We start from the raw sequence: 23,028 nt of genomic DNA on the forward strand, positions 1-23,028 counted from the left end.
TGGATGGAGGGCGTGAAGCCATCAGTTGTTCAGCTTTTATCTTTGCAGGGAAAACAAAGATAGGAGTGGGCTTTTCAGAGTTGTGTCTCAGCTTAAAAAGAAAACAAATCAAACCCCACAGAAAGGAAGCTGAATGCAACAGAAATCAATAAAAGCCCCTGATATTCTTTTCTCAGTCTTGCTCCGAGTGTGACCAGATCACACTGAATCGAGAAAAAGAGAGTGCTTAAAAGGAATGCAAAAACTCACTGAGGAAAACCCATCTCTCGCTTCCTAAAGAGCTGAAACCCTTTCTGCTGGTTTTCACCTGCCACAACACAACAGTTAAAGCCAGAGAAATACTGCGCAGCAGAGCATGGTGCACAAGGGAGCACATCCAGACAGGCACGAGGCAGACCAGAGGATGCAGGACGGGACGGGGAGCGGGTCGATGCTCATCGCTGAAATGGCAACTCCGGGGACAGCCAAGGAAGGGACGGAGAGGGAGGGAGAGGGAGCGGAGACCTCCTGGCACTCCAAAAACCAAACAACCCCCCATAAATAAAATCAAATGAAATATACACCAATGTAGTCCATGAGGAACTTCCATGAGGAATTCACACAAGCGAGAAAGCATTCTGGGATGCCAGTGACGACTCGGATGGAAATGAAGAAGAGAAAAAGAAACAAAACAAAAAGAAGATGTCCAACCAATGGAGTAAAATAAAACAGGTCACATGGTCAGAAATCATTGGTGCTTCCTAGTATCTAGTAGCAGATTGCTTCCCAAAAACAACAAAAAAAGTTTTTGGTCCTTCTATATATATACATATATGTATATATATTATTATTTTTAGAATGGGGGTACATATATATATATGTATATATATTTAGTTGCAACAGTGCTTCTCCGAAAAAAGGTCCATCTATAAATATAATTTTATTTATTTTTATTTTTTAAGTTTTAGTTCTTTTAAGTTAAAATTCTCCATCTCTCTAGGTATTATTTTTTGAATGGTGTTAACCTGCTGAAGTTTTGCCAGAATGGTGCCTGGCTGCGTCTGGGTTCGGTGAACTCGAAGACCTGGGACTGGGATATGCCATCTGTCACCATGTATTGTCCCTGATTTAATGGATCCTGGGGTGGTGGGTAGGCTGGAGGAACCGACTTGGAGTAGCTCACACCTGCATCGATGATTGGGGGGAAAAAGAAACAGATCAGTCAAAGTGCAATTGGGTCAGTAGTCTTTCTTCGTCATGCTATCGCTTCTTATCGCTTAATAACAGGGTCCCAAACACCAGGGAGACGTGCTAGAGACGGCAAACCTACAGAGGAAGGCAGCGGCTGCCTCAAGCTCAGCTCGGAGGTTTCCTACACTAGACCATGTGTTGAAGGCTTGGAAAAGGTCCGTTACATTTGTATTTCTGCCCTCATGGAAAAGTCCTGTGAGACATAAGGAGCCCCAGACCCAGCCAGGCCACATGCAGCATCAGTCTGGTCAGACAGAGGCAGACAATCGCATCCTTCACCCCGCTCACATCTAACACTGGCTGTTCCCAAGTGTGGGCTTTACCCTCCCAGACCGCTGTGCTTCCAGAGTGGTTCTGCCCCAACCAGTGACCCTCAGGAGCACCCAGCACTGGTTCCTGCTCCAGGATGGAGCATAGCTACTGTGGAGGAAGTGCTGTCCTGCAGGGCCTGCGCCACCCAACGCTGGCTGCCTACACAAAGGGCAACTCACTGTTTCCTGTAGGAATCTGTAGGACTTTTCCATAGGGTTAGTTTTAAATCTCCCAGTTTGGGTTCAGCCAAAACTGGCTGCAACACAGAAAAGGCTGATTCTGCTCAATCCAAACTGGCAAGGCTACACTTGTAGGTTCTAGACACGCAATTCCCACATCCGTGCTGCACAGCTCCTGCACAGGAATGGGGAAAAGGGGAGCTTCAGCAAGCTGGGACCTACACACCCTGCTGTAAAGGATGGTGTAGAAAGGGTGGCTCTGGGTGAATGAAGTGGAGCAGAAGGGGTGCATGTCACCACCAGTGTAGACTACAGGGAACAGCATTACAGCTACTTCTGTATTCCCTTCCCACAGCACCACTGATGAGGGAGAATCCCTCCTTCAGCCTCAGGGCAGCGTGATCGGCTGGAACCACAACTCCAGAGAAGGGCAGGAAGGAGGGAGGAGCAGGGCTCTGGAGCAGTTGCTGTAAGCTCTGGCCATCTCTGGATCCCCTCTGCCGCACGCAGAACTGCTCTTCCTTCTGTGGGGAGGGCAGCACCGGCGGCGTGGCGGGTGGAGGCTTCCCAGGGCCATCGCCAGGCCATGGCCTCCCCTGGCTTTAGCCACCGAGCAGATCAGTGTCCTCGTCTGGAAAGCGGGATAGGCATCACCCACCTACCTCACACGAGGGTTGTGAAGCTAAATTAATTAATGATTGTAAAACACTTTGAGATCCTCGGCTGGGAAGGTGCTAGAGAAGGCAAAATACGGTGATTAGCACCCAGGTACCACAGCAACGTGTGTCAAAGAAATGCGACTCTTTGCATTCAGTTCATGGTTCCTGCCCACACACAGACACATGCTTCATGGGACCAGCCCGGCACAGGGAGGCTGCACACAGTCGGGTACTTACAGACAAGGGAAAAAGCCTCACAAAGTGCACTCATGGAGCTCACTGGACAACTTCTATACCTTATTGCATTCTAATTCAGGATCTCTTTTGCATACGACGCTGAGGCTTTAGTACGGGTATAGAAAAGAGGATTAATTCGCTTCCCCTGCGACAGAATTTACCAGTCAAGGGTTGTTAAGTCCTCAAAAGGTTCAGGCCAAATGGAGACACCATCTTGACTATGTCTAACTGATTTCTCCTTCACAGCAAATACCATCAAATCATGCAGCTCTGTCCACTGCAGGGAGCAACCAAGATCTTCCCTTACACTGGACAAAAACAGTTCCATGATTCATCCTTATCAACCTTTAACAAAGTCACTGCAGTTAGTACTTCAGAAGCACAACCTGGAGATGTTCTGTGTTTGTGTCCACGTGCTGGAGTAGGGTTACTGATCAACAAAGCTTTCTCCTCTGTCTTTCCCAAGCTCCTCTCTCCCACGGGAAGCCTGCAGAGCAGAATGCAGCCCCAGAGCCCTTGTGTCAAATATGGACAGGGTCAGTTCTAGGATACCTGACACAGCTTCTATAGCATCCTTGTTGGCAGGACCCAACTGCCAAATTTATCACACTCTGTGACTTAAGCCAGCGACATTCCATAAGGGCAGAGCATGGGCTTGAGCTCATCCCTGCCCTACCACTTCCATCCCTTCTTCTACCACTGTCCTGCTCCAGGGCACCTTGCTGGAAGGCAGGTCAGCATGTGGGCAGAGTCTGTTCTGGAGGGCAAACTCCAGCCCTGAACCTGTACAAGAGCACACACATTCTCCTGGAGGCCACCAGCCTTTAGTGCCTTGGCCACTTTTCCCAGCCGAGACTGGTGAGGAACTTTAGGATCTATAGGAATTACTTCAAAGTCCTTGCGCCACCAAGATTACTAATCACACAAGATTACTAACCACAGAAGATCTGTGAATCTAAAGCTGCTGCTAAGGGACATAGAGCAATTGTTCCTAGCTTTGGGAGGGCTAAACCCACACTGCGTTAATGACACAGCCCAAAGTCTTTTGCATCCTATGGCTGCAGCCACCAGCCTTGTGATGCACCAGTCAAGCTCTTTACTGTCTCTAAACCAATTTGTGAACTGATGTATTCTAATAATGATGCAGAAATGCTAATAAATCTGAATAAGCAAAATATTATGCATTTGGAAACCTAAAGAAGTAGGGAAAGGACAGTCTGGCTAAGGTCCACTGCCACTGCAAAGAACGCAATCCATAGCCTGTCTTCTCCAAAAGAGAACAAGGCAGACTCCCCTGGCCAGATCACCAGCAACCCCCTCCTGTTTTCTCCCAAAACAGCCTTTTTGGTCCAGACTCCTAAAGAAACTTCTGCCCACTGGGCCATTGGCTTTAACATCTGAGCTGGACCCACGTCCCAAGCTCCCGCCTGGTTCTACCTGAACAAGCAGCTGAAGGTCTGTGCATATTTATCATATCCATCCTATTTGTCAAGTGCCTCCCTGGCCTCAGCAACCCAAACCGCGGCTCCCAGTGGTGTGCAATGATCGGGTGCTTGTGGGCATGCAGAGAGATATGTTTGTGCTGTGGCAAGCAAGGCTGAGAATTCCATAGGATACATTTTCCTGTGAAACTGGGATACAGCACTTAGTAATAGCTTCAGGTGCCTCAAGAATGGCTTTTCTGGGGGGACATACCCACATTCTAGACAAGGTGCAATACAGGAATGGGGTGGGGGGAATTCACCTTATCCACACATCTTCAAATCCCAAGAAACAGCAATTCTGGGAAGAAGCGTGGCAGGTATTTTGCTGTTCTGCTCTGGAGCCATTTGCTCCCTCATCAGAACTCAGGGCCGTGGTGCAAAGTTGTCTCTCGAGGGATTAGTTTTAATATGCAAAGCCATAACTCCAGTGCAATCCCAGCAAAGCTCTTTTCCAATGCTGCTGTGGGCTGCTTGGGGAGCAGCATTCAAGGTGCCAAGGGAAAGGATCGATAGAGAAGCAATGATTTCTAGGCACGGCTGCCGCTGCCTTCCCAAGGCCTTGGAAAGACCAGCCTTGGAGCTCCTTCTGCTGGCTCCTGCCTAACTCTGCACTGACAGATCCTTCAGCAGGGTGGGGCTGTGGAAATGCTCATTATGAGAACAAGGAAACGCCAGGGTTTATAATTTGGTGCGACAGAAGTGAGAGATGCTGCACTGTCAGTTCAGTCATTGCGGCTTTTAGCACTGGGCAACGACACCAGGAACCTTCAGGATCTCTCCGCTCAGAGGAAAACAATTACCAGGATTTAAAACTCTCTCTTTTTTCCCTTCCAGATCTTTTATCTGAGGTTACCACACGGCTCCAGTAGCACCAGCAGCTTTGGGAGCACGCTATGAACACACAGGCAATCCACATGGACACGTGCAGACAGACCCAGGCAGGACACAGCGGGACACACGGTAACACTGCACCTTTCCAGGGTCAGTACACAACACACAGAGAATACACTCAGAGTTCCCTATATGTAACCACGGGAACTCGCCTTACAACCTGTTTATCCCACCCTCAACCTTTAAGACTTTAGCTTATACTTGATCAGGAGCTATTTATTTCATAGGCTTTTCATCCACCGAGCTGTCTAGGTACCAGTGCTGTCATTAGCCAGAGCTGAGTGGGAGACAATTAGATCTCAACACCTGCTTTCTCTGGAGGTGCTGGTAGGAAGGGAAGCAGCACTGTGCTCTGAGCCTCCATCTGCCTCTGAGCCCAACAGCACATAAGACAACCCGCATCCTTCAGGAGCCATGCTAAGAAATCCCATAAATCCCATTTCCTCCTGAATATCCCAGCCCATACACAACACGGGGTAGCCGGGACCATTCCTCAAGGACACTAATTGTTGTACTCCTGCAATAGCAACAAGTTTCAGTTACAGAAATCAGCAGTAATGACGGAGTGGGTACAGCCCTTTGCCCTTCTTCAGCACATTTCAACAGAGGATCTCAAAGCACCTCACTGCTGGTCACTGGGTTGCTGCTGTGTTTCCAGGTAGCAAACTGTGCTGTGTCTGACCTTAGTTCTGCTCCCTGACTACAGGCCTTGCTTGTGCAGCACAAGGGGGAGTGGCAGCGGGTGGACAGGAGACAGCTTGAGAAATGCAGCACAGAAAACCACTAATCTTGTGTCCTGGCTCCTCCACAGCCAGGCACAGGAGCCACAAACACTGAGATAACTCAACCTTCCTGAACCTATTTATCAAGTCTGTTCCTGCAGCCTGATGTCATTAGACTAGACATTGAGATAATGATCCCTCATGTGATAAGCAAACGCTAAGTGAGGCAAGATGAATAAATGATACCAGGGCTTTATCAATCACAGCCAGGTGAGAACTAATGTATCCCATCTCCTCCAGGACCACGCACTGACAGCAAAGATCATGCTGTGCTGGTTCCGCTGAGGGAAGAGATCAGTTCATCCATGGCTGCCCTGGGATGCAGCCCCTCACCTCAAACACCTCCCCAGGATAAAAGTGCAGGAGGACCTGGGCTGACAAACTTGGCTCTTCCGATGAGGGCCAGTGGAAAATCCAAGAGGCCCATTTCACATCCTGCCAACAAACTCTCTCAGTGCCCCATGTCCAGTCACTGGTACCATCCTTGGGGGTCTCCCAAACAAGAACTTGTTCACAATTTGCCCTAGCCTGTAGTGTATCTGACTGGATCCCAGATGATACTGCAAGCTCCAGTTGGGCTACTAATGCCTTGAGTGAGAAACCAGCTACCTGTGAGATACCACCAGTGAGGCTAGTGCCTGTGGGCCCAAAGCTTTCACCTGCACTGCTCTGTGTCAAAGGGAAGTGACCCAGATTATCTCAACATGCAGCTGCCCCCCTGTTTTAAAGTGGTTAGTCCCTGTGTTGTTCAGTCTCTTTTGATCTCCATGAGGCTATGCCATATTCCCTATGTGGGAATGGGATGAGAAAACTGTCAGAGCCACATCAATCTGGTTAGCAAGGAAGATACAATAAATAGGCTTCAGCACTCAGGAGAACCATGGGAGGCACCTACATACTCCATTTACCTACTAAGACCTGCCCTGGAGCCAGCACAAGTACACTAACAGTCATCTCATTGGCCTCTGCAGCCTTGCTGGGGCAGAGCTTGCAGTGCAGAGCGTGAGAAGTCAGAGAAAAGCTGCTGGGTGTTTGGGTCAGGGCTTTATGACAGCTCACTGTGAGCTCAAGTGATCAGAAAGGAAGAAATCAGCAGGAAAATGCAGTGATTCAGAGGGTGGTTTACTGCAGGCCAAAGCATTTGTGCTGGCTGATGAGTTAACCCCTGCTGGGTTTGCATAGCCGACTGTTCACGAGCAGATTTAAGGACAGCAAACTTCTAAGCTGAGGGCTGGGGGTGATGGTGACTGAACGTGTGAGTCCCAGACCACGAGGCTAAAGACTCGTCCAGGCCAAGGGCATCCGCTTTGGTGAAGCTGTGGCAAAGTGCATGGGAGAACAGAGAAGGCAAGAAGCAGCTGGCTCATGGTGAGGGGCTGGAGAGCTCTCCTGGGGTGGGAAACCCTCCCACCTACCACTAGGGTCACTTCTTTACATTTTCCAGGAAGAAATGTGAGAAACTGTGCTTTCAGAACAGGGTCTGCTTCCTGGCACTGGAGCCTCCACCTCCGGCACCCCTGGCTGTCACTTAGAAGGGCTCTGGGGTTATTGCTGTTTCTGCAAGTCAAGACAAATACATTCCTCTGTTTCTTTACTATCTCTAGGAGACACCACTCTGAGTTCTGTTCCGTTACCACACCGACACTGAGAGGAGCTAAGGGGCAGTAACCGAGAGGCAACATCCAGAACAATCAATGCAAAAAGAAAACACCCACAACCACCAGCCCCTGTCTCTATCTGCTAGTGAGGTGCAGAGTCAGCGCTACCCCTTTACTTTATATCTAATGGACTTAAAGCCAAAAACTGGTTTAATGCTGTCTTAAGGCACCTGCTCTAATATCATTACCTTTTGCCCAATCCAATAAGGAGTGCAAATCCTTCTGTAGTGCTGAAATCTCACCTTGTGCATCATTATATTGCTCTGGAGGAGAGCCTGGTGCTGCACAGACCTGAACGTGAGGAGGGGCTGCTTGTGCCCCACAGAGGACCCTCTAGACCTGGTCTAGTGGAAGGTGTCCCTGTGCAGGGCAGAGGCTTGGAACAGGATGAGCTTTAAGGTCCCTTCCAACCCAAACCAGTCTGGGATTCTATGATTTGGGATCAAAACTTCTCAACATGCTGAGAGCTGTGTGCCCTCAGAACCTGGATAGTTCCCATGATTTACAGAGCAGAGTTATAAGGTTTCTTCCCTGCTATCAGCTGATCCTCTCCCCTCTCCTTCGCCTGCTGCAGCTCTGGTAGTTCACTCGCTTCCTTTCCAAGCACATACCAGGCAGCTCCTGAGCAATCCTGGGAGCTGTGGTACAATGGCACATGAAATCAGCAGCAGTTTATACTATTTGAAAACTGTTTTTCTGCTTCACCTCCAACAAAGGTGATTGCATTTTCCGTTTCACCTCCTTCACGGCTTTTCTTTCCTCCTTAAGTACCCTGTGACAGGGAAATTACCATGGCTTCCTGTATAAGAGGTGGACGGAACAACTGAGATAATGTAAAAACAAGGCTGTAACAGGGATCCCTGAACATGGAGCAGGGCTCTCGCCATGTCAGGTTGAGCTGCTGGCTGTCAAGCCCTGCTGTAGCCAGAGACCCTCCTGCAAAGTCCATGAATCTAAATGAATAAATAGTTCCACTGAACACAGAGGAAGTATCCCTACTCCTAAAGGGCTTCACTGCTCTCCAGGTATAACTGATGCTCCAAAACCAACTTAAAGCCCCTTCCAACACTACTGTCCTGCTGCTGGAGGCTGTGTGGGGAGGGCAAAGGCAGCGACCTCCTGGCACAGGCTCAGCCATCAGCCTGCTCCCACCCCATGGCTGTGCCTCAGCCTCAGCAGCAACCCCAAGGGCCTGCCAAGATCCTTAGCAAAAAAGCTGCTGGCAGTGTAAGTAACATGGACGGTGAGATTCAAACCCTCAGTCACTAAAAGCCAACTCTGAGGAATTTCCTCCTACCTCCCTCTTCTGAGCAACGCCACCAGCTCCCTTGCTCCGCAGCCTCGTGCCTCAATCTGGGTCTGGGCTCAAGACAAACCACAGAGGAAGAAAACGTAGTTTTTCAGCAGCACATTCAGTGCCTGCACTCTAATTAATGTGAGCTCAGGCCATGACCACCACAGTGTAGGACAACAGAGCTACTAATTTAATGACCCAATTTGTTGGTTTTCAGATTTCACATTGTACATAAACCCACCCAGTTTCCCTTCCCTCAGTGCTTGGGCTCTGACTGAGCTTGTCTGACTTGAGGTTTTAATCTCATGAAAAGAACTGCCAGTGTTACAGCATAAGCTCGTTCTTCATAAAGGAAATGCTGACTGATGTTATAGGAGCTAATTAATTTTATAGCCAGAGAAGTCTATAACAGCCCCTCCTTTTCATCTCAGAGAGAAAGAGAGAGAAAGAGAAAGAGAGAAAACAAGAGAGCAACTGCTGTGTAAGATGTAAGTACAGTTGGGCATACTGTGCTTGTCAGGATGCAAGTCCAGTGATTCAAGTGGGAGTACTGGTAGGCATGCTCAGGCACCTCTGAACCGTGTCCCTTAATGACTGAACAGTACAATATTAATTAACACCTCAATAGTATAATTAATTGACAGCAAATAATAATGTAATCTGGTTTCGTCACCATGCACATCACACTCTCTGTTTTCCAGCTGCCACCATCCCCGTGGCTGCCGCCGTGCTGAGGGATGAGCACACAAGTGGTGAGAGGTGAACCTGCAAACCCAAGTTCGTGCCCACGCCTGCTCCGGCCCCAGGTCCCTGAGCACTGCCCGACACTGTCCCTGTGCCCGTCTGCACGCTCTGAGCTCAGGGAATCTGGCCAGGAGAGTTTCCAGGGGACACCTCAGAACACAACACAGGAAGTCAGTAGAGAGGAGAAGACTCGAGACAATGGAGAGACACAGCAAACCAAGGAGGTCACAGTTGGCCTAGCAAACCACTACTGGACCAGCAAAGCCAGTAGACAACAACAAGGCAAGGCAGAAAGCAAAGAGCTCCTTCAACTCCTGCAAAAACCAACCCACTGCCTGGACAGAGCAGGGACAACTCTGCCTGGAACTGCCTATAGCCAAGAAGTGATGATGAAATGAGCTGGCTCAAAACCCATTTGCAGGCCTAGGTGTGCCATGAGACTTTGGTAACGAACTGATGTGTCTACGACTTCGTGAAGCTTTGGACAACCTGAAAAATGACCCCCCTGACTTCCCTTCTGTATTTACCATTCCAAACCCTGTAGCTGCAAGTTATTGTAAGAGATCATGAACACTGGCTGTTTCACTGGTTGAGACGCTGTGTGGTATCCAGCATGGCATTTATTAGTTGGCTGTAGCCTGCCTGGGTGGGAAGGTGAATCTGACATTAAAGAGATAAAGCCTTTACTGAGAAACTTTATTTCCTAGAGCTGATATTATTGTGCTCTTCTTAAAAAGTTACAGGTAGCCCCAGGAAACATGAGTTTCCCCTTCCAAAAGCAGGACAGGGGTAGATCCTTCACCTTCTCCGATGTTTTATCCATCCTTCTTTCCCTGCTAATGGGAGGCTTTGGGAATTAGCAGAACCCCTACACATCTCCACACTCACTCCCACTGCAGCCTGAGAGAAACAACTGAGAGAGATTTCTGCCCCCAGGGACAGCTTCTGGACACCAGACTGGAGACACAAGATCAAATTCATCTCTGGTGCAATCCCACTGGCTTCAGCCACGTCAGACCAGAGATGAATTTGGTCCACAGATACATTAAGAAAGGATACAAAGCACAAACGGTGTTTGATATATAAAAAGAGAGAACGGGGAGGGGGAAGTTCAGGGGGACGCTGGCTCCTAACCCAGCAGGACTCAGCCCAGCCCGCTCCACCCTCACATCACCAGGCAGGGTGCGTGTTGCCGGTTACCTTTTTGCTTACTGACTTTCTTTACTGTCATTGCCGCTTGCCGCTTTTGATTCTCAGAAATCTCAAAGCCTGGAAGAGGGAACACGGCAAACACAATTCAGAAGGTTGCTCATAAAGCCTCTTTCCTTTGGGGAGGGGAGGAAAGGATCTGCACTCTTTGGCAAACACACAATGCCCAGGGAGACCAAGCAGCCCCCCAGAGCTGTGTGCACGGGGAGGTATTTGTCTGAACAGCAAATCTTCCTTGCAGGGACAGGCCTCTTTCTAACCTCACTTGTGCAGGGGCTGTGTGAAAAGTAAGATGAGACCCATTATTATTTATGAAGTATCATAAATAGGCCGAGTGCTTTACAGCTGAACAGCACAAACAGAGCCTGAACTGACTCTGGTTACAGTCAACTCATGGGCTGATGCTGAGGGAAGGGCATGGCCGGTACGCCACCAGCATCACCACCCTCCTACTCTGTGTGAGATGTGCTTAACAAAAGCAGAAGTGATGCAGCCAGGAGACTCTATGGTCAGATGGCCAAGGACTTCCTCCTCCCAAACTGTCCACAGTGGTCCAGGCTTAAAGCTATTGGTATTATTGAGGGCCAAAACTAACTGGAAAGAGACCTGTTGATGACTGTGAGAGCAACCAAGGACATCTGAACAAGGTTGAACTGTAATTCTAGTATCAAAAATTGGGCTTCTCCAACAGCTGGGGCTAAACTAAGCAATACCAACAATCTCCTTTCAGATTCATTTTATATTCCTCACCTATCTTTTCATCTTCTTTTACCATCTTCCTTTCTTCTCTGAAAGCTCTAATCCATCGTAACTTATCCTCCAGTTTCTTGGTAAAGAATAAGTGCATTTCCTCAGTCTCCTTGTTATGAAGCTTGAAGGCATTCTTCATGCTGACATTGAAGTCATCATCTCTCCCATCTTCTGTATCCACCACTTCATATTTATCCAAGTCTATGCGACCTTTGTAATACAGAATATCTCTTCTTATCAGATCCTGCAGAGAGAAAAGGAGAGATGGTTGATCATAAGATACTTACAGAGCTTGAACTCAGCAGGGAATCCATGGCGAATCCTGATCAGATTCTTCAAGCCTTATCTGTTGTGATGACGTTTCTTGCTAGCTAAACAAACAGGGTAGACCATGGGCACAGAGGAAACAAATACAAATCCTCATGCTGCAAATTTTGCTCACAGGAATGAAGAAATGCCTTTGAGCAGGTAATGTCCTTCCATCATGTTCCACAATGGGAAGTCTTATTCCATAGGATGAGCAACCAGGAAGTATAGGGCCTGATGGGGTTCCTGTGCTGCAAACCAGGTTGAGGAGAAGCAGAGATCCTGAGGAACCAGCTGGGGCCTGTTTTGGTAGAGTGAGCAGTGACCATCTCTGTTTTTCAACCGCATTCTCACAGAGTCAGGTCCCTTCCCCTTGGCACCATTCCCCATTCATACACAACTTGCTGGCAAGCAAATCACCCTGATTCTCAGGTCAAAGAGCCCTCAACCTGTCTCTGCCCCGTTACTCCTGGATTTAACCTCTTGATCCAGCTTACATTTTTTCTTTTCCCCCTCTTGATGTTCACAACCTTTACAACCAAACCCCCTCAACCCCATCTCCTCTCCCATTTGACTATTGCTACCATACTGGTGTAGGAGGAGCCCTGGCCCCTATGTAGGAACAGCTAACAGAAAACAATCATCAGAAACAGAACGCTAACAGCACAGGATGGCCACAGAAGGCGATCCAAATTACAAGGCATACAGAGATTTAAAAAGCCAAATTTAGCAACACACCATCAGGATTTCCTTGCCCTGCCCACTCTCAAAAGCAAATATTCAGGCGTATTACATTAGATTAACTTAAATACCTTTTTATTTTTGAGGGTGCTCTGAAGGTAAACGCCAGGTCAAAGATTTAATTTAAGGAGAAACATTAAATCAATGTGTAGTCTGTATTTACTCAGGTAAAATGCAGCAGTAAGGCTTTCTAAAGCCAAGCTGCAGGTATTGGTTTAAACAAATCATTAAGCTTGCAAAATGAATGGTACCATCATCATTTTTTAGCCAAGTTGCTCATGGGTCTGCCAGAGAACATGAACCATCATGAGACGGACTCTGGGCAGAGGCCTGGAGCCTCTAAAACTATTCTGCCCACTGCTGCTCACCCCCAGACCACCCCCAACCAGGCTGTGGGGTGAGCAGCACATGCCTGCACATGGGGACACCCTGTGCCCCCTGGCCTCCAGACAGTTCAGTCCATGTCACAGACTAATAACTGTGCCTGGGTCATGTCCTTCTTAGTGGCCTCAGCATCTCCTACTCCCACTATTCCCTTCTTCCCTACTGCTCAATGAATGGATATTATTTCCCAACTGACTACATTTTGACATCCATAGTATGGGAAACATAATAACTATTTGATCCATGAGTATTTTATCACTTACGTTCCAATAGCTCTTAAAAAGTAACATTATTATGTTTATATACTTACACATTAGAAGGCCAGGTTGGATGGGGCTTGGAGCAACCTGGTCTAGTGGAAGGTGTCCCTGCCTGTGGCAGGAGGTTGGAACTGGATGAGCTTTGAGGTCCTTCCCAACCCAAACCATTCCATGATTCTGTGATTCTACTTAGCTCCTCAGCAAAGCATCTTCAAATGCACTTGGCTTTCAATAACATTTAGAAATTCATCTGGGCTGCATGAGAGGTACACAGCAAACAAGGCCTGCTGCTGCTCCTGGTTATCTCAGGGATAATGTACAAGAGAATGAGGAAGAAGTTACTAAGCTATAGAATTCACCCTCCTTTATATACTGGCTCTGTTAGTACAGCATTATATCTTGCCCTGCCCATAGCTAAGCCATGCTGACGAGTGGCTGGTTTACACTGGCCAGTTCTAACTGTCACACTACATTAATTATTGTAGTTAAAGCAGTTAAGAGCAAGAAAATATAAAAAGACAAAAAAAGACTTTCCAAACCTGCTCAGTGGGGAAAGGCCAAAAATGGAGTTGTTTAATCTAGAAAGGCCATAAATAAAAGGAATATGCTATTGATATTCCAATACCTGAAAGCTGCTTCTCTTCTACAGAGGCTGGTGATCAATTATTTCCCATTTTGATTGTGGCTTGGCTTAATATACCACAAGGGAGAAGAGAATGAGGTACTCGGAAAAAGATGTTTCAAGCTGTAAGAGTCCTTCCACACCAGAACAGGCAAAACAGGGCAGCCTTGGGCTGGCATTCCAAGCAGACTGTCAAACATGAGGTTAGACAAACATCCATCAGAGATGATCCCAGTGTACTTAACCCTGCAAAGGGAATGGCTGATCTCCTGGGGCCTTCCCAGTGCTGTGTCTTGGTGATGCCTCTGGTGAAGGTGACAGATGGAGCAGACCACGGGGTGAGAGCAGGTGGAGTTGGATGGACCTGGGGATGCAGCTGTGAGGCGCAGAGCAGGACACGAGGAGCAGCAACACGGACCTGCAGCCTCTGCAGGCAGCATCCACAGGAAGGAAATGGATGCATCTGGGTCATCTGCACTGATCTGTCTAAACAGGATCTTCTTTTACCCTACAGCTTCTGTGAGTTCCTTTTCTTTCCGTAGCTGAGGTTAATTAGGCTCTTGTGAACAATGCTCTGCAGTCTGCTCACGTAATAGGTATGAAGGGTTCATAAGGAAAAGATGAAGCCAAATTTGATGGGAGCACAGAACAAAGTGTGACACATTATATAAACCTACCACACTCTGCTCCCTGCATGCACTGGGGGCTTACAGCTGAAGTGCTCGTGCTGAGGCAGTGCCTGTGCTCAGGGGATGGACCTACCTGTATGACCTGCTCAGGGTATTTACTGCTCTCACTCCAGCTTAACTACCCCCATTTCATTGTCCCTTCTCTGAAGGGCAGGGCAGGGGGGAGACCTTTTCTAGCTGGTCTTAGAAGAAACAAATCTCATTTGTGCCCATTGTAAGGAAACCAAGGCTGAACTTCCATTAGGAAACCTGAAGCTGGGTGTGCCTTCCACAATAAATTATGCACCTACCCCCAAATTATTGCAGTGCGTATTGATATCTGTAGGAAGGATTACCCTGAAAATCAGGCTGTTCAATTAAATTGACTTGTACTTGTCTTCAGCACTGCTTTCTCCCCCTGCTCTCTAGCTTTAATCAATCCCTTCTTTCTGCCACAAGCACCTCTTTGCAGGCTGTGGTTGTGTGAGCCCTGTAAGAGTCAAACCCTCCCGTGATGCTGAAAAGGTAATTATACTAACCACAAGGACAGCAATGTGCCTGCACAGCCAACTGCTAGTGCAAAATGGCAGTAGAATTAAAAGCTATTTAATGGCTTACACAGCACATGAGGAGGGAATTTCACCTCCATCAGGGGCACAGGTAAGTTCCTGAGAGGACAAGGTCCCAGGTAGTTTGTTCCCATTAGCTTTGTGTGCAGTCATTGTCACCCATTTCAGAAACTCCTCCTATTTATTCCTGAGGGTAATGTGTGAGGATGGATGGGGAGGCCTTATCCAAGGGCTCTGATTTTAAGATGGCACGTTTTTGCAAGGGCTGTGGTTTACTCTATCCTGGGTCGCACACTGCTTCTCATGCATAAAACAAACCATCTGTAAAACACAAGTGGAGAAAGCAGTTTCCAGCCATGAGTCACCAGATCCTTCTTATGAGCTGACAATATAAAGGATGCCAACCACAGAATGATCTGACGCAAGCTCCTCATTGCAAATGTAGGTTATTGGTCCTGGTTATCAAATTCCTGCACATTCCCATGGAGGAGCGGTTTCAAAGTGACTTGGGGAGGAATTCCACACTTGAATCTCTGGGTTCCAGGCTCTGGAGCGCAGCTCCTGAGGTTGGCTGGGACTGGCTGCGGGTCTCTGGGTGAAATGGAATTTCCCCCTCAGTCCCTCCCCATCTCTGTAATGGGATAATAATGCTGGTAAATTTTACAGTGCAGCTCGGAGCTGCAAATAAGTCCTCAGTGAAAGACCCATTGGAAGCCTTTGATGCACAAGAGCATCAGATTCAGAGCCTGCATTTCTGATATCAGAAATAAATCTAAGCCCTGCTGTGGCTGGATGGCACTAACTGAGCTTTGCTGTCACTGCTGGACACAGCAGGTTGGGATGAGTCTGCCTTTAGGAGCAGGGAAATGGGATGAGGGATGGATCCTATTAGATCGGGGGATGCAGCAACATCTCTCTGACACCACCTCAGCCACTTGCTTCCTACCACAAGCTTCCTAGGATAGGCCACATTGGTACAAGATCCGCAGGGCTGCCATGGGGCGAGGGGAGCTGAAACCTCTGTGATAGCAGTTCAGGTAACTCCTCCTTGCCCAAGCACAGCTGTGCTGGGGAGCTGGGCACATTCCTGATGGATTATTCAGCAGTGTCTGTCTCCCAAGCCAGGCAGAGATGTTTGATTCGTTCCTGCCAGCTCCATGAAGCTGCAGTGTGGGATCAGAGGGGGAGGACTGGAGCTGAAAGCATTGCTGGGAAATGCTATTTTTGCTCAATATTTAGTAGAACATTGGTGGCATTTTAGTGCCTTGTTCCACCTCAAGCCCAGTTCCGTTGGTGAGGTCAAGTGTGTTCCCAAAGAGCTGATCACAGGAGATGGGAACCCTCCTGCAGCCACTCGGCTCTTCTGGTCTTGCCAGTTTGCTCCAAGGGGCTTAAACTTGTGCTGCTGAAAGGCCACAGCAGGAAGGGGTTAGAAATTCAGCTCTGGAGGTTGGGCTTGGGAGCCAAACTGACACCCACTGCAATCCCAGGAGCGATAAATTAGGCACAGAGTGTATTGTACAGCATCTTGCCTCTTGCGTGGCTCTGTGGGTAGGCTGAACCTGTTCCCTACCCAGAAAACACAGGCTGTGCAGGACTCTTAAATCCAACACTTTCTGGATTTCACCACTGAGGGTCACTGAGCAAAGCACACAGGGCTGTTTTGCCTATGAAAAGGAATGTTTTCTTTCCTTGAATATGCCATATCTGAAAGCTAAAGTGCTTTTTCTAATACATATCCTGTCAATTGCTGGAATTCATCCTTTGTGTTCTGCTATCTGCTAGCCAATGGGAAGATCAAACTTCCTTGCTGTGCTGTATAGTCTGGACCCACATAAACCTTGTTTGCAGCCACCCTCATCAATGGGCATGAACCAGGCTGTGGGAACAGTGTTCTCCACAAACTTGCTTTCATACTTTGCCCATTCCCACCCTGCTGCAGGCTGGAGCCAGGCCTGACCCAAACCAGGGCAGTTTGTGGAGGTCTGTGCTACTGGGAGGGAAAGGGAAGGGGTGGGATGTGCTGCACAAGTCAACCAGTGTTCCTTGTGGGTCAAAAAACCACTTCAAGTAACAGGAATTGTCCCCATGCTGCTCAGTGTTTGCAAACAAGACTCTCAGCTGGCCCCGAGAGACCTATTTAGCCTGTACTAAAAGCAGGGCTGTTGTTTTGATGCAGAGATCCCCCCATATTTTGAACAGAAGCAATATGGGAAGTAGACTAAAAGGGCTCAGAAATGTCTCTTTTATCTTCCCATTTGGAAACCTGAACTGCAGTGGGGTTTGACAGGATTATTTTATTTACTCTCTCTCCTATAGCAGTGCTATTTCTGGCTGACTGTCTGGCGATTGCTATTAAACTGCTCTCATTTTGCTTCTCATCCAACCTGCTTTGCTCTGAGAGCTCAAGGGAAGACAGCAATAGCAATAAACCACAGGCTGGAGTTTGCATTGCCTTTTGATTACAAGAGACACATAAAAACTGAAAATGAAAACTAAATGTGTTTCATACAGTCACTGATCTTTCTGCGCTGTCAGAAAACACTAAACACAGAGCCCCATCAAGAGCTGTTGTACTACTGGTGAAAGACAAGCATCATTTGGTGCAGAAACTCTGTTAACTCCTCATACTTCATACTGTCATTTCCAGCCTCAATGCCACAGTGCTCTTGAGCCCATTGGAAAATCCAATCTATTACCCAAGAAAAGAAAAAGGAAGATCCTCATCTATTCCATGATCTGCACCTTGAGCATCCCCTGGCGTAACAAGCCACGATCAGAATTAATGCTGTGTATCACAGGCCTGCAAGTGAAGTACTGCAATTTGCTAATTTAAAGCATGCCTGTGTCAAACTCTCTCAACTTGAGGGTGATAAGAAAAGTAGACCCTGTGTCTTTAAGGCAACAGCTTTTAATGCTACCATCATCAAGGTTTGACTTAATTTCTTGATAATTATGGTTAGCATACTGGAATATGTATTCTTCTTTCCTGATTACAGACATATGGTTAAGTCAAGCTGAGGCCAGTGCTTGCTTCCTACACAGTTTATTCCCTTCCTTTCTGAAAGGCATTTTTGCATTAGGGTAACCAAGTGACAGCCTCTCTTGAAGAGAGCACCACTCTGTCCTCAGGCACACTGCAACGTCCCAGCTCTGGTTCAGGAAACACAGGCAGAAAATTCATTAGCAGAGCCTGACATTAATCCAATAGCTAAAAGTTCCCCATCTTTACAAAGATCTAAATCATGAGCTCTCCCAGTGGCTCTTTATCAGGGACTGCAGACATCCAAACCAGCTCAGTGCTCCCCTTCTGAGCCATGGTCTGGGAATGCTCTGCAGCACCTACCTGCACCCCTGCTATTTCAGCATTCACTTTATTAAAGACTGAAATGGTCGACATGACCATTTCATGTTATTAAACTTCTCACTTGGTGGTGACACTGAGAGGGAACCAGCACTGTCTCGGATGGCAAAGTCTAACCAAAGAGATCTGTAAGGCTCAGAAATCATTTTGATATATGAAATTCTCCCCCTAGAAGCTGGCTGCCACTGAGGAGAGCTATCTGCTGTAATGTCAACTTCCCCACCTCCTGCCACTGCTCTTCATGCAGCCCTCGTAAACCTCAGTGCAAGCTTCCTGCTTGGAAGAGAGACATAAATATACCTTTTCTGGCAGCAGTAACATCTGTCAGCACATTTGAATGCGGCCCTTTATAATTACTCATTTTCACAAACTAGGTCTGAAGTCCTGTCAGTTCTCCCAGACGTGGTGGCCATGGAAATGCATTCGGAATTTCTCAGTCTGAGGCAGCAGAACTTCCACTGGCAACCAGGGATGGCTGGATCCGAGCAGTGCCATCACACCCTTCCTGACAGCTGAACTGTATTAACGACTACTTCATCATAGTCAGATTAATACAGTCATAAAGTTCAAGACAGTCACATGTTAATGACCATCCCAATATCCAGCCCTCTGCATGCAAACAAACCATGAACCCAGTAACCACCAGCTGCCCGTACACCCATTTGCAAAGACAGGCCCTTGGCTCAGCTCACACTGCAAAAACCCTTGGCAAATTCCTAGGAAATGGAGCCAGTGGGAAGAAAACATGGACACGTTGAAGAAGCTGCTCCACCAGTAGCTCTCAGTCCATCCCACCCATCTGCTGAGTCCAGAACACCTTTAGGAGATGACTGAGCAATAGGATACAAGGCGTGATTCCAACCTGCAGAGATCAGGATCTGATCCACCAGCAACCCACGTAATCAGTGTCTGCCACAGAATCCATGCGTATTACTAGGGGATTCAACAGCACAGAGCTGCTGCAGTGCAGACACGTACCAGGGAGACAACAGGTCGTGGAGGTGAGGATGATGTGCAGGTAACTGCAATGAAGAGATGGAGGAGTGGGAGGTGTTTGAAATAAATGCTTGTCTTCTAGATGCTCTCAGGGTATCTAACACGCTCCCATCAAACTAAATTATCTGTGATATATTTAACTAAGGATCTGGGTGTAGTTCCTTATTTCTATTAAAAATCTCTTTTGACCAACAAACAGGTAAAATTCAAGCATTATACTTCAAAACCAACCCTATTCTCAAGTAGACTGTGTCACGATTGAGGATGTATCACACCTATTAATTTACTGTATCTGAAGCAAACCCACACATGCAGATGTTCTGAAGAGGACGATTCACTGAGATGTCCATTCTAAGTGGTCCCGAAGCTGGGTACGTTGATCAGGCTCATTGACTAAACAAACCTCATGCAAAACAAGTCAGGTTGTCCACGAATTTCGCACTGCCTGTGCCTGGAGGTCAGATCCTGCTTTGGAAACCTCTAAAGGATTTAATTCTCCTTGTACAGGAGGCAGGGGAGGAGGCAGCCCTGGGCCAGTCTGAGCTCTGAGACCTTTTGGAAATCTCAAACATTCCCTTCTGGACTCAGACAACTCCAACTCCCTGAGGGTTTGCTGAAGTGGGACATCAAAGCACTGAGCTCAGGCCACGTACAAGCACCTGAACTCCTGTGCCTGGCGCCAGGCTGTGCTGCAAATATCCCAGGACATGGTGCTCTTCCCATCCTTGGCCAGGATCTCTGTGGACCTGGTCCCTGGGGATGTGCAGGGCATATTTCATCTCCCTCAGAGTAACTTTAAAGCATGGGGTAAGGAAGGCTTCCTGCACCATGATATAAAAAGTGCTTCCCAAAGAAAGCCCCAGGATACAGTGCTCTGGTTCTAAAGCACAGGTTATCCTGCTAGATGGCTGCCTGCTGGGATCTGTAACAGCAAAGCCTGACACAAGGGTCAAGACAGCAGAGGCTATAAATCATTCAGATATATTTTATACAGGATGTGTGATCTCAAAATGTGAGCTCACACTCCTCTGGATTCCATGCTCAGACAATCTTCCTTAATAATGTCCATGGAAAACATTATCAAGATGTGAAAATCCAGCTGCAACCCCATCTCCCTCGTATTCCAACACTGAAAAGTAACAACTGCAGTTAGATGCTGGAAAAAGAGACGCAGGAGAACCTACTACAAGGTATGAACCATGTGCCCTCAGATCAGGCTCACCAGATGGGTCACCACATGCCTTTTGAATAAGGGAAGAGGACAGTGTTACACAAAAGCTGTTTGCATACAGACAACCTCTAGAGCCAGAGCAGGCTGCTGGGACTTGCTGAACATTCTCCAGTCATATTGTTGACCATGGAAATCCCAGCTCTGATTTTAGTGGGAGGTAAGAGAACATTCAATACCACTCTGGATCAGACCCAGTGCAAGCCAAACTGGACGCTGCCTTAGGAATTGGAAATTCAGGGTGACAAACAAAGTGCAGGAGGTCAAGATTAAAAACTAACCCCAGCTGCATGCTGCCAGGCTTATTGTGACAGTGCTCTGAACATCTGACTTGGCTAGTGTTGCTCTATGGCTGGTTTTGTTTTCACAGAGCCAGGAAAGAAGCAAAAGGCAACAAGGAAGGGAAAAACAAGCACCCGCATTCCAGAAGGCGAGACTTCAGTCAAGCATGACTCAGGAGCAGAAAGTGCCACCCACTGAAGTGCACTGGCCACGGTGCCGCACACCGCGGCAGCGGGCAGTGATGCTGCCGTGAGTCAGGAGCCTCCCACATCCCGGCCCACGCTGCTTCCTGCTGGACACGGCTCTCCTCAGGGGGCTGCCATGCGCCCGGCTCGGTCTCAACGTGTCCTTAGCAGATGAGATGTGACAGGAACATGGCCCCATTTGGCTACAGCTCGCCTTCGCTCCCACTTGAAGCCGGGCCAGGGGACTCCCTCAGCACTGTTATCTGTAGGGCTGCAGTGGGAATGTCAGTAAATCCTGGTCAGAGGCACCCAGGGCTTATGAGCTCTGTCACTTCACGTCATACACTTGTGATGGTAATGAGCTGGGATCACCTTAGCAGGACTACAGCAGTACAGCTGTGATGCTGCTGTTTAACACAGCTGCTCCCAAACAGTTCACCTGCTGCTATTAATACTATACCACATTAGCATCAGCATTCCTCACTACCTTCCTCTGCCTTCATGGCAGAGATATGCCCTGTAAAATCCAGCACAGCAGCTACATAAGCTTTAAAATGCATCTCACCAAGTGACAGCACACACATCCTGCCACGGACCAGGCTGCTGCCTAAGACTTCTTTGAGAGGCAGCAATTACCATTTGATGCAGTAATTGAGCTGTCTGCCCAAGAGCTAGGCTTCATAGTTCATACAGAAATTCCAGGGCTATCGACTCCTAGATCATATACAGCAACCAAAACTCCAAACTAGAAGTGAAGCAATGAGCCAAACAAGGGGTGCATGAGAAAAAGGCATGAAATGAACAAGTGGAGGCTGCATTTGCTATGAGCATAAAAATCTCTCTATCACAGTATACTCACCATCCTGTAACTCAGTATCTCTAGCATGTGGATTGCCCTTCCTCAGTGCCATCCATGTCCTCTTCTGCACGTGAAGCAAACAGCCACCTTGCCCTACAAACCACTTTGGACTGGAAAGCCTGCCCAGAGTATGTCCTTAGCTGTGCTGTTTCCCCCCGGATGTTCTTACCTTCTTGCAGAGAACCAACTGGTGATCAAAGAGAAAGAAAACACGCTGCTGGTTCCGTCCATAAGGCTGGTAAATCCAGGACATCTCCCCTGTGTAGATCAACTCTGAGCTGCGGTCCAAGATATCATCTCCCTGGAGGGCACAGAGAAGGAGGCCAAGTGAAGCTCTGCCCCCAGCCAGGGCAGAAGACATGGTTATCTTTGCAGCATGGGGAGAAGCAATAATTAAATGAGATTTTGGCCCTTCTGAAGCTCTCAAAGCCACCCCCCATCTGACTTCAGGCCAGAAACTGGAGATGAGGGATAATTCTGAAGGAAGGGAAGTGTGGACACTCAAAGCATACTCATTATGGTTCACAGTGCATTGACGAAAGGGCTGCTCCAGATACTGTCCTTGCTCCCTCCTCTCCAGCTACCCCAGACCCTGGAAGTTGCTGCAGGTGCTGGTGGCATCCTGAGAGCAAAGCCCCTTCCTCCTGCCCACGACAGAGCCGCTTTGTACTCAGGGTAACAAATTCCCTGGCACCCGCTCCCTTTAGAACAGCATCCTAGGGCACATCCCTTCCTGAAATCCCGAAGTCATCGACACTGGGCTATCAATTCCCTCACCCATGTGGCTGCCAGAACCCATCCCTCCAGATTGCTGCCTCTTCCCACTCGTTCAGGCAGTTCCAGTCCCTTCTCCCATAGCTCATTAGAGCTCCCCATCTCCCAGAAGCTGTGAGGACCAGCCTGGCTCCCGCAGCCGGCTGCCAGGATGCCCTCACCCTTCCTCTGCCTCCAGCTAACGCTTGTTTTCCTCTCCCAGGTTTTTTTAAGGATTCATGAGCAGATGGTCCTGCAAACACAGCACCCGCTCTCCCACTCTGCAAGGGAACAAATGCACTCACCCTCCGCTAATTGGGATGAGCTGGACTCCTTAAAAAGTTAATTAAAATCTATGGATTAAAAAGGGGTGAATTCACCC

General features: G+C 48.1%; 1 protein-coding gene across 3 annotated transcripts in view; it reads right to left on the bottom strand.

Moving 5' to 3' along the window:
* Positions 1 to 929: 929 nt before the first annotated feature.
* The window catches only part of ARHGEF9 (Cdc42 guanine nucleotide exchange factor 9), a gene marked incomplete at its 5' end in the record, with an annotated part of 106,868 nt that continues 84,769 nt past the window's right edge, over positions 930 to 23,028 (bottom strand). For 2 of the 3 annotated variants that reach the window (XM_080624769.1, XM_080624767.1), the window contains 4 exons: positions 930 to 1,164; positions 10,671 to 10,739; positions 11,430 to 11,673; positions 22,063 to 22,194. In XM_080624769.1, coding sequence (XP_080480895.1) covers positions 983 to 1,164; positions 10,671 to 10,739; positions 11,430 to 11,673; positions 22,063 to 22,194 — 627 coding nt within the window. In that variant the 3' untranslated portion in view covers positions 930 to 982. The remainder of the gene's footprint in view (positions 1,165 to 10,670; positions 10,740 to 11,429; positions 11,674 to 22,062; positions 22,195 to 23,028) is intronic. The other variant, XM_080624768.1, reaches the window with a different exon arrangement.

This window comes from Psittacula echo, assembly GCF_963264785.1.
Source record: "Psittacula echo genome assembly, chromosome: 8".
In the NCBI taxonomy this organism is placed as follows: domain Eukaryota; kingdom Metazoa; phylum Chordata; class Aves; order Psittaciformes; family Psittacidae; genus Psittacula; species Psittacula echo.